This window comes from Lissotriton vulgaris, chromosome 12, assembly GCF_964263255.1.
Source record: "Lissotriton vulgaris chromosome 12, aLisVul1.2, whole genome shotgun sequence".
NCBI lineage: Eukaryota > Metazoa > Chordata > Amphibia > Caudata > Salamandridae > Lissotriton > Lissotriton vulgaris.
This window is the reverse complement of record NC_141700.1, coordinates 485830666-485842789: the sequence shown is the minus strand read 5'-3', so window position 1 is coordinate 485842789 and position 12124 is coordinate 485830666. Positions and strand designations below refer to the sequence as shown.

The 12124-nt window shown below is 48.4% G+C and overlaps 1 protein-coding gene across 2 annotated transcripts in view; it reads right to left on the bottom strand.

Moving 5' to 3' along the window:
- MLKL (mixed lineage kinase domain like pseudokinase) overlaps positions 1–12124 on the bottom strand; it is a 703954-nt gene that overhangs the window by 562471 nt on the left and 129359 nt on the right. For both annotated transcript variants that reach the window (XM_086945230.1, XM_086945229.1), the window contains one exon: positions 2029–2118. In XM_086945230.1, coding sequence (XP_086801356.1) covers positions 2029–2118 — 90 coding nt within the window. The remainder of the gene's footprint in view (positions 1–2028; positions 2119–12124) is intronic.

Here is a 12124-nt window from a genome sequence, read left to right as displayed (position 1 = left end):
CCTTCAGTGACCAAACCCGTTTGAATCTTGTGCTCCAGTACAGGGCATCCAGATCGTTCTAGGTGGTAGAAATGCGGGTGCACTATCAGCAATAGATCAGGGGAGGCACCTGTGGTGGTCACAGGTACATACTAGTGCTTTTATTCATTCTCTTTTTAAATTGCAGCAACAGGAGACTTTAAAGTGTTTAGATATGTCATCCTTAGAGGAAGAAATAGTTAGATCATTTATTGTTATCGCCGAGTCATTTGCAAGTTTGCTAACAGTCCAAGTACCTTTCACCTGCTCGGAAAATCTGAGATGGTTTGACAGCGAGTGCTCCAAGGTGCTTAGGAACCTTAAGTTTGCCCTAAAACAGACCCCAGATCCTGGGTGGTTAATTGTCAGAGTAATTATACAAGGGCCATCAAGGAATGGAGGTGCCTGATACAAAGAAAAGCTTGAGATGAATTGATACAAGCAAACGATCTAAAAGATAGCACTCTTTTCTGGAAGGTTATTAACAGTTCTTTTTTCTCTGAACCGGACAAGCCGAATTTATGTCACCATATTACCTCTGACCAATGGAAGGCTCACTTACAGGCTGTTTACAACTATGGTCATGGAGAGGGAGTCATTAATGAATTACAGCCCTTGCCCTGCGAGGTACCTATTAACTTCCTCCTTGATGAGGTCAGGATAGGAATTGAGGGATTGCCCTAAAATAAGGCCCCAGGACCCGATGGAATCTCTCCGGATCTGTATCGGAACAATATTGACGTGTGGTCTCCGTTCCTGACTCAGGTAATAAATGTGCAGTATCTGCAGCCATGCCACCTTCATGGTCCACCGCCACTAGTGTCCCGATCTTCAAATGGGAGATAGGGATAATCCTTACTGCTATCACCCTATTCGCCTTATTGATTCCTGGCTTAAGGTTCTGGGTTGGGTTTTATTAAATAGGCTTTCTAAGTGGGCAGATACAAATCAAATCATTTTGGAGGTGCAATATGGCTTTCGTATTAGTAAATCAACAGTAGACCAGTGCCTGAATCTTTATCTTTTAATTTCTAAATACACGATCACCAAAGCAGTATCCCTTTCCTTGGCTTTTATGGACCTTAGGGCAGCATTTGATCGAGTGAATCATAACAAATTGTGGCTGTTACTTGGAGAGGTAGGAGTTGAGCCAACAATCATAAATCTTTTAATGACTTTCTACGCCCATACTACAGTTGCAGTCCGGTTCACCAAAGAAGGGGGACTCACTGATAATTGTAATTGCTCTAGAGGGGTATGCCAAGGGTGTATTCTTGCCCCTTTATATTTACTTTATATATTAATGAATTAAAATTAGCTTTGACATCTTTACAGACCGATACACCGAGAATAGGTAGGAGAGCAGTTCTGTTGTACGCAGATGACGCTGTCCTTATAGCGCTTACACCTATGGCGTTGCAAGCCCTAATTGATGAGTTTGTCTCCTTTATGAATGGATTGGACGTGTTCTCTAATTTGACTAAATCATTTGTGATGGAGTTAGGTAGTCAAGGGACTAGACCAAAAACTTACAAGGCAGGTACACAGTCTAGCTAAGGTTCCAGCTTTTTCATACATTTGCATTTAGTTCAATGCCAGACTAAACTGGAAAACCATGAAGATGGGGAAGCTAAGGGATATGAAAAAATCCATGGGTGCAATTGCCAATAATGCACACAGAATATCCACACGGTCTATGGGGGTGATTTTAAAATTATACCAGTGTTTTTGTACCTCCAATGTCCTGTATGGCAGTGAGGTTTGAAGGTACACCGTGGTTGATAAATTACAGACGGCACAAAACAAATTTTAAAGACGGATGTTGAAAGTCCCTCAGGGTACCCCTGCCTATTTTGTACACAAAGAACTAGGCCTCAAGTACATAATTGACCGAGTCTCTGTTAAGCCCTTGTTGGGAGAATGTTTGGCCTAATGAAGAGGCATCTTTTAATCAAGCAGTAATTTTATAAGTTTCTAGAGCTGAAGAAATTATGTTAGAACTGTGCGTACCCATTGCCAGAAGGTCCTGCATCTGAGATCCCATCAGCTTCACATCTTTGTGTACGTTATCAACAGCATCAGTTACCTGATCGGTCCCACCTGTATTCAATAAAATAGAGAGAGCCACGTTTACAAAACACACAATAATATCATAACGTAAATCCACAACCAAGAAGGCAGGATATAATCACTACAATAGAAAAGCGCCTTCCATTCTTTCATCGAGTTTGACCCAATCCCTCTGGCAATTTGGACCCATGGAAAGCATCTGTAGGTTGAGGATCCAGGGGGTGCTGGTGGCGGCCACCAGCGAACATGGCCTTGCAAGACCGTCCCCATTTTGCACTAGCCTGCCAATGCCACACCTGAAGGGCTAAAATACAAACAGGTTCCATATGCACTGCGACAAACCTCCCGCCGCTCCTGGCACCTCAGGTGCTATTCTACAGCAGGCTCAGTGGAGACTTAAACAAGGTGAGAGAGAGTTAGAGGATGGAGAGAGATTAGGGAGAGAGGGATAATAGAGAGAGGACAGAAGGCGAGAGAGAAAATGGACGGATTGAATGGGGAAGAAGTGACCAGGGATGGTGTGAACGTTTGTACCAGGGCTTCTTATGGTTACCAGAGTCGTCTCTTTTTCACAAAAGTGTCAGGCCATAGCGCGGAGCACAGCTCTCTGAAACAATCATTTGCAATGCAATAGGTCTCGCAGCATTAAAGTTTGAGTTATTGGCATTGTGTATGACAATGCCAATAGCTATAACATTTGCAAATGTGACACCTATAGCATTTGTAATGCAATATGAGTTGTATTTACAGGACTTAGATGTATTGATATTACAAATAACAATGGCTTTTCGTTTTTTTTAATACTTAAATAAAAGTTATTGTAATTGAGTTGGTGGAAGGGTGAAGTGGGTCGTGTCCCCGAGTGATGTGGTGGTGTCCCGAGTGATGTGGTGGTGTCCCCGAGTGATGCCCCCGAGTGATGTGGTGGTGTCCCCGAGTGACGAGTGGTGCCCCTGAGTGATGTGGTGGTGACCTAGAGTGGTGTGGTGGTGTCCCCGAGTGAAGTGGTGGTGTCCCCGAGTGAAGTGGTGGTGTCCCCGAGTGATGTGGTGGGGTCCCCGAGTGATGTGGTGGGGTCCCCGAGTGATGTGGTGGGGTCCCCGAGTGATGTGGTGGTGTCCCCGAGTGATGTGGTGGTGTCCCTGAGTGATGTGGTGGTGCCCCCAGAGTGATGTGGTGGTGCCCCCAGAGTGATGTGGGCGCCCCTGAGTGATGTGGCGGATGGCAGTGGTGGTGTCTGTGTGTGCATGGCAGTGGTGGTGTCTGTGTGTGCATGGCAGTGGTGGTGTCCGTGTGTGCATGGCAGTGGTGGTGTCCGTGTATGGCTATGGTGGTGTCCGTGTGTGCATGGCAGTGGTGGGGTCTGTGTGTGCATGGCAGTGGTGGTGTCCAAATGGACTTCAAGGTGCACTTTTCCGAACGGAGGTTTTTTTAATCGAAGACTGTGATTTGTGATTGTTGAGACTGCGTGGTTCTGAATGAGACGCCAACAATAGTATATCTTCTTTAGCTTGGATCTTGTGAATAGTGCCCATTCAGAGATTGTATTTTTATCAAAAGAAGGTATTTACAGCCCTACACCAAAATCATTGTTATTACTCTTGCTGGATGAGCATTGAGCTGTTGACGGTCTGGGGTGAAAAGGTAATTAGTCTTTGCATTCTGCCCCAACAACAAGGAACTTCGGGTAATAGTTTGGGTACAGCGAGTGGTAGGCCCCCAAGATGGAGGAGCCAGGGAACCCACGCCCTGCAAAAAACTAAAGCAACCAAGATGCTTTCACAGCCTGATGGCCCATGGGATTTAATTAATGCTGCATGTCCCTATCACATACACTTTCACTGGGTTCGTGTTTTGCCAAAAACTGGTATTTGACTTTCAGCAGAAGGACGGAGATCTGGGAATCCCACACCTAGAAAGATACTACCAAGCTGTCCAGCTGCGTTAAATGATTGAATGGTACAGGCTCACTTCTGGGAAACCTTAGTGTTTCATTGACTGAGTAGTCACAGGAACCCATATCTGGAAGGTGCCCTGGGTACTTAAAAAAACATCGACCTGCTGTGGTATATATCTCGCCAATTCTTAAGGCTACGGTGGGAATATGGAACACGGTGCAGGAGTCCCGACACCTCTCCACTCACACATCCCCTTTCACCTCTTTTATAGGCCACCCGGACTTCCCACCGGCTAAAGACGGCGATTGCTACATTAAGTGTCCGGAAGCTAATTGTAAGAAAATTGGAGACTTCTTTGATGCCGAAGGGGTGATGGACTGGTTATAGTTTCCGTAGTGAGGCTTATTGGCAATATATTGCCCGAAAAATTCAACAGTTTTGAGAGGCCATGTTGTCTGACATAAACAACACCTATGACACAGATTAGGATCCCAAGCCATATACTATAAGAGATTCCGAATGCCTTAATCTATCCTCTCAAACCTTCCGAGGGAGAGCCAGCCATCTGGGGCCGCCAAGCAGGTTCTGCTTTCCAGATGGGGAGCTGAGAGTGTCCCGACTTGACTGGATTGGCTGCACAAGATGTGGGAGGGGCTAGGTATGGAAAAGAGTATTACAAATACACTGCTGTGCTTTGACAAAACATGGGGTTCCACTATAGAATTCTTAATGGTGGCATTTAATGAACTAACCTGCCCAAGGAATCTGGGAGCTCTCTGACCTACTGGATCAGCCCAAGTGACTGCGTGATGCAATCTCCTGTGAGGTGCGTGGCATCTATGTGTGACACTCCATTATCTGGTGCGATTACTTCTCTAAACTGCTTAAGGTTTCTCCTTAATTTCCTCTCCTTATATCCTTCTTAGCAGGGCTTTAAGTGGGCCGGGTCTCAAGGGGTCTGAGCACCGGCAGTTTTTTTAAGGGGGGCTCGAAACGGGTCTCTATCGGGCTCTGTTTTGAGCCCTGGCACAGGCGGTTCCTTTTTTTTGAAAGCATGTCACTGCAGTCCGGAAAAAAGCGCCAGGGCACAAAACATAGCCGATAGAGACCTGTTTCGAAGACAGCAGGCACATCGATGTGCACTGCTCACACTGCTCACTTCTCACTAGAAGAATTTATGGCATGACGTCATGGCAGCTAAGCGTTGTGGGGGAAGGGAAATCCTTTAAAGAGTCATTTTCCTTCTGGATTTCCCTTTTCTTTCTGAAACGCAAGAGCAGCAACATTGTGGTAAGGTCACCAGGGCTTTAATTGGAAGCTTTTTTAATATTATATGTAACAAGGCAAGCATTAGTTGCAGCTTATGTATTTTATGCAACTAATAACCATTGACAAAGCCAATAGTCCTTACTTGTAGGTATGATGTTACTTGTATCACATATCTGGATGCAATGACAGAAACAGCAAAATGCAAGTCAGGCTGCACACTATGCTAAACACAGATTTTTAGCGTAAGATGTGTAAAGCCACGTCCCTAATTACACTGGCCACACCCCTTGGAGAGACCCCCCAGTTTTTTCATCCCACTTAAAGCCCTGCTGTCTCTTAACCTCATTCAGCCAAACCCCAACAAACAGCAGACATAAATGACTGATACCCTCTGAGGTTTGCAGATTCTTGATGGCCTACCTCATAACGAATGCATCACAAAGCTATAAATAAGCTAGTTTGAACTGTACAAATAGGAATAACATGACATTCATGTAAGGTTTCCCTCCAAGCGGGAATTCCATGAAGAGGATGTGAACGCAATTCTTTGAGCGAAAATGTGGAAATAGCTGGAGCAGTTTGAATGGCAGTACTAGTAGGACAGAAACTATTAAAAGGTAAACTTTCCAATAGTAGAAACTTCTATAAAATGCATGTTTCCATAATGAGGGCCTTATTTTGAATGGTCTAGTGGGGCATACAGGGAAGTTGGTGGAGGGGGGTGATACTGCTCTGGACAACAAATGGTCTGGTGCTTCAGACCCCCAAATTACCTTGTCCAGAAACATTGAACTCCGTTTCACAAAGAGCAGTTCAGTGGTCTGTAACCCGTGGCTGGAGAGTGACTGTGAGCAAAGGCATAAGGACCCAGTTCCTCGGGCCTAGGGATATGGACAAAACTCCCGACCCTGGCATGGCTGTAGAGCCCGGAACAACACCAGCCATCCGCTGGCACCCATCACCTGCTGAAAACAGATGCCAATGACACCAGTAAACCCCCCCACCAACAGTAAGGAGGGGCACTTTTAGGAAAAGGTCGGTAATTCTGGGTCTGCTGGGTTATTCCCCATTCCGTGGACGTTAACTCGCGGTGGGGTAAGGCTGGGATTGATTCTGCTCCTGTTACCTCCTTGCTGACAGAGAGCACGCTACGAGGCTGAAGAGGAATGTTAAAGCTGCATACATATCTCTTTGCGTCTCGTTAACTCCAGAGCCCTTTCACGTGACTATTCTCAGTCCCTCGTTCAGTTCCTTTCCCCTGTTGACGTTTAAGAAAACGGCGTGGGGTGATGGGGTTCTTAAAGGCCTCCATCGTTGCCCTCGCCGGTTGCCTAAGCGCAGTGATGGTTCTATAATATTAGAGTTGATAGCTTAAACGTGCTTTGTCCTGGCCTGTGAGCCCTAGCAAGGGTTGTGAAGCAAAAAATACTTATTGCAGCGTCTAACCGTCTTTCTATCATATTGGGGATCATTATTGACAATTATTTAAAATCATAATAGAAGCGAAACATGATAAAACATTAAATGCGTCGAAAACAGAGTGGCTTAAAACACTATTAATGCAATCTTCGCTACACACTCTACACATTCAATCTCTCCTGTAAGACATTCGAGATTAGCGAGTAATTCAATGCTTATCCACATTGCATGTAGATGTTTTTATGTTTTAGAAAAAAAATATGTAACCTTGGATTTCAGGTTTCTGCGCAATGCAGGTACAATTCCAAATTGGAGAGGCTCGCGCTTCAATGAAATCGTCGTATTCCGGCCGCCCCGGAAGTCAGGCACGGTCGCCTGTGACGGGGGCGGGGCCACGTCCAGACCGGAAGAGGAGGCAGGCGGAGTCAATGCGTCTCGCTGCCCGGGGCTCCTGTGAGCGGTGTGGAGCCCCGGGGCCGCGCTAGCAGGAGGTTGGGCGCCGCGTGCTGAGAGAAGAGTCCCCGACATTGGCCAGGTAAGTTCCAAAAGGCTGGGGGGGCTTGGTGCACTTGTGTGTGTGTGTGTGCGTGTATGCTCGTGTGTGTATGTATGTGTGCGACGGTGACGGCGGGGGAGGGGGGGCCTCGGTGCACTTGTGTGTGTGTGTGCGCACGTGTGTGTGTATGTGTCAGGGGGGGGTGTCTCTGTATGTATGTATGTGCGTGCGTGCATGGGCGCTTGTGTGTGTGTATGCGCATGCGTGTGTGGTGCTTGAGCTTCCCAGGAGACAGCGCCTGGCCACAGCGCGCGTTCCAGTTTCAAATCAGCTCCAAGGCGATGCGCGCGGCCGGGACTGTCTCCTGGGAAGCACAGTCGCTAACAATAGATCTCTAGCGAGACACAGCGCTGACGCGCTGTGTTTTCGCTACGAGACCTAAAAACAGCAGACTGAAGGGAAAACTTAAGCTATGGGAGGCCTGATCCAGGTAGGCCAGGCAGCCCCTCTGTATGGTGATTAGAAGGGGCACAACTAGACCAAAACTTCGGGGGTGGGGGGGTTGCGCTAACACCTCAAACAGTGGGGGAAGAGCCAGCTTCATAACAAGAGTGAAAATGACTTATGGGGGCTCCTTTCACTCTTGTGGCACACTTCATAATAAGGAGGGTCCTTTTCTGGGAAATATTTGGTCACTGGGGTGAGCTATACATTCTTTACTGGGACGAGGGGCTTTCCTGAATGAGTTCTAAAAGAATGAATGGGAAATGTTGCATTTTATATACACTGGGCCGGCAGACCGAGCATAATATGACATTTCAGAATCTTGTTTCAGGGCCAACCAATGGAACATTCTTAAATTCTCTAAGCCCGTTGCATTGGTCTCACCCTTCAAAAATCAACTTTTATAAGTTATTTAGGCACCCTTCCCAACAGAATATTATGGAAAATCAATAGCAAATATTGCAGTACCCGCCCATTCCTTTAGGTACTGTTTGGTTTATACTGTAGTTCGCAGGCAGCACAGAATACCTTTACAATGTTTGTAGGACCAGATGTTAGTACGGGAGACAGCTCTCTTGCCGTCAGGAGGAATGATCCTTTTTGCCCATTCTCTATACCACATAGATTGTTGAAGCTGAGCTCCCTGGTGCTATATGACAACCGCCCCAGAGTGCCCACAGCCTGTTTTATTTACGTGATTTAATGTCTTCTTGTCCGTCGGACAAAACAGACATTAATTCTTCTTGCCCATCGATAAAAACAACATGGTTCGGGCGTCGGGCGATATGATTCCCCCACCCCCTGTTCCAGCGCTATGGGTTTCAACAGTTCTTCCACTCAGGCTTTATCCAGTGCTATGGGTTTCAACAGTTTTTCAGGCTTTACGAGGGGGTTTCAGGGGTGGCAATCCTGATACACCGCAGGGTCCCATATACCCATCTCAAGCAATGGACAGACATGCAGGGGCGCTTAATATTTCTCCGGGGCAAGATCGGAGAGGACCCTCTAGTGTTGGGCAGCGTCTGTGCACCCCCCGCTGATATGGAACTTGGTGGAGTGGCTTAGGACCCTTTGGACAGACATGCTAGATGCGCTACCTGTGATTGGAGAGGACTGGAATGATGTCATGGATCTGGCCAAGGATTGATGGAGGGCTGGGGTTGGTCCGGAGAGTGGTCGCCCCACGAAATTGCATTCCTTATTGACGGGGCTTGACTGGGTTTATGTATTGCGGCGCTTCCATGGAGATGGCTGGGAATTCGCCTACCTCTCGGCGGTTCAAGATTCATATTCCAGAATTTACTATCTCTTTGTTCCCCGGTTGGCGGTCGGTAGGGTGGTGTCGACAGATTCTCCCACGGGGCCTATCGGACCACTCCCCGGTAGCCCTCATGCTCCAAATAGGACGGGGGAAACAACCGTTCAGATGGCGCCTATCGGTGTGGCATCTGAAAAATGATGACTATAAGGAACATATGAGGGAAGTCAATACCTGGTGACTAATGTGGGGTCCGTTACTAGAACCGAGACACTATGGGAGGCATTGAAACCCACACTGAGGGGGCAGACATTTCCTGGTGTACAGCAGCGCGTAGGGAGCGTAAGGAAGAGCTGCTGCAAGCAGAGGCAGGCATAGAAGCACTCGAGCGTAGAAGTCAGGAGACAGAATGAGGCCAGGTTAGGAGACAATTGCTGATGGGTCAACAGAACTATGCACCCCTACTGATGGAGGAGGCCCGACAAGCCTGGCTGGCGACGCGTAACAGAGAGTACCAATGGGGAGACAAATACAGCAAGATGCTGCTTTGACTTTGTGAGGGAACATTCCATTCCCAAGCCCTGCTGGGCATCCTGGGCCCGGCGGGTGAGCCGCTCACGGATCCCCTGGCCCTTGCGGAAAGCTTCGCCACATACTACGCGGAACTATACGCCCCCAAGGAATGCTTACCTGCCGCCATTATAGTTAAATTCATAGCTGATCCACTGCCCAAAACAGTATCGGATGAGGTTAGTGACCTGTTGGAGCTACCACTGACGGACGAAGAGCTAGGCACGTTGTGAGAGGGAAGGGTGGAAAAAGAATCTAGGAGGTCTTATGCGTGGATCAATGATGGCTTAATTTATTAAGGAGCAACACAAGGTATGTAATAAAAGCCAGGGTTGGTTGATGATCTTCTTTCTTCTGTCTCCAGGTAGGTTTATCCCTCCCGGCGAGTGGTGGTAACATCCCTGGGTACAGACGGAAAAGAAGAGATGGTATGCGGTAAGTATTTATTTTCCCCAAACAACAGGTTGAAGAAAGGTAAAAGGGCCGTCACCAAGGTAAAAAAATTAAAAAAAGAGGAACACCCAATTGCACGTAGTTGATGGAAGTGTAAAAATCAGGATAAGAAGTCTAATGAAAATAGCTCACATGAGCTTCTGCCACCTTAAGATCAGGTGACTGTATTGATATCGTCCTACAGTGGCTTCTCCCGTGCAGGCATGAGGTTCTGAAATCCCCCCCCCCTATTCATAGGCTAACACTGGGCATGCCTTGTACTCTGTCCATGTGATGCGTGTCTTTCAGGCGTTCAAGGGCGTGTACGCTCCCACTTTTGACTCCCACCCAAACACATCAGAAATAAAAACTCCCCCTCCCCCTTCTGTTCCTTGTGGGGAATTGTTATCCAAAGCAATCCCATCCTACCAACAACCTTCCTGCCCCTCTCCCCGGTTCACGTACAGCGGGAGCCGTAACTCTCACGGCAGCGTGAATGCATCCTCCGGGGCGTCCACCAGTCCTCCGTCCAGAGGTCGCGCTCCGCTTCTTCTTCCTCACGGTTGCTGGGTTCTGGTCCATCGGTCATCCGTTCCGCTGGATAAGGCATCTCCTTTCCATTTGTGGTCCTGTTCTCCTCCTTCGGCTCCCTTGCCTCGCGTGCCTTGAGGTTTCCCGGCTTCCTCCTTTGAAGGGCTGGCCCCGCCTCTCGAGACTCTTCTGATTGTTTCCTCTCCACTCCGGCGGCTCCTCTTCCTCCCCGGGTCGTTCCTCTTCCTGCATAGAAAAGGAGTCCAGGTGAGTTAACCCTTGGTGCACTGGGGAAGTCCTGTCTGCGTATGTTCAGCACTCTGAAATATCAAGGTCAGTGATCATAGCCGGAGTAAAGGCGGGCTCCTCCTCACATCCGGCCTTGGGGGAACTTAATCCCGGGAAGGCACCGGGGCCCAACGGGTTCTCTAGTGAATTCTTTAGGCACTATTTCTTGCAGTAGGCCCCCCCACTACCGCACCGTAGTGGAGGAGGCTCGAGAGTGGGGCTAACTCCCTCCGGATTGGAGACATGCGGAGGTGGTGGTGTTCCATGAGCCGGTCAGGCCCCCGGAGCAGCATTCTTTGTATCGATCTATTTCCCTCTTGAATGTGGAGGGAAAAATCTTGGCCAAAACCTTGGCCAATCACCTTTTGCCTCACATATCCACCCTGGTCCACCCTGATCAGGCTGGGTTCATGCCCCAGACGGCGACCGGACATAACATCAGGCGGGCGCATGTGGCAATGGCGGCTATCCGGCGGGTGGGGGAACCGGCAGCGCTTCTCTTGGCTGATATGGACAGGGCATTCGAGTCCCTGCGCTGGGTGTATTTATTCACATTATTGCGAAGACTCAACCTTGGACCGCGCTTCCTCTCCTATATAACGCTTTTATACACAGACCTGACAGCGTCGATGCAGGAGGTTGGGGCGATCTCATCCACCTTTTCTATCAAGCTGGCATGCAGCAGGGCTATCCCCTGTCTCCTTATTTATTTGTCCTGGCTATGGCGCCATGGGCTGCATGGGTGCACATTGATGCTCAGGTACGGGGATTTGAATGGGCTCCAGGACTGTCAGGTAGGATCGCATTATATGCAGACGACGTTCTTTTTTTTCTCACGGCCGTTGACAGGACTGGGCCGCGATTACTGCGTATCATGCAGATTTTTGGGGAGACCTCTGGACTATATATGAATCCCAAAAAGTCCACGGTATGGGTTCTGGGGATCAGATGGGAGTGGGCGCGTGGATTTCCTCGGTTCAGCTGGCGGTGGGGGGACTGAAATATCTAGGCGTGTTCCTGTCCGATGTGCCAGCAGTCTCCTGGGAGCGTACCCTGGTTCTGATATGGGAACAGATACGTGAAGATCTCAAGTCCTGGTCCTGTATGCCTCTGTCACTATATGGCAGGTCAGCTATATTAAAGATCGTGGCACTTCCTCGACTCTTTTACCAGCTGCAGAATCACCCATATCAGATCTCGCACCAATGGTTCCGACAGGTGAATGCAGCACTAGGGCAGTTTCTGTCGGAGGGGGAAAGGTGCGGGTGGCTCTGCAAACATGCTTCCTGTCCACCTATTGTGTGGGGCTAGCGACGTCCGACATTTACTCGTACTATCAAGCCTTGCATCTGCTGGTGCTCAATGAGTGGT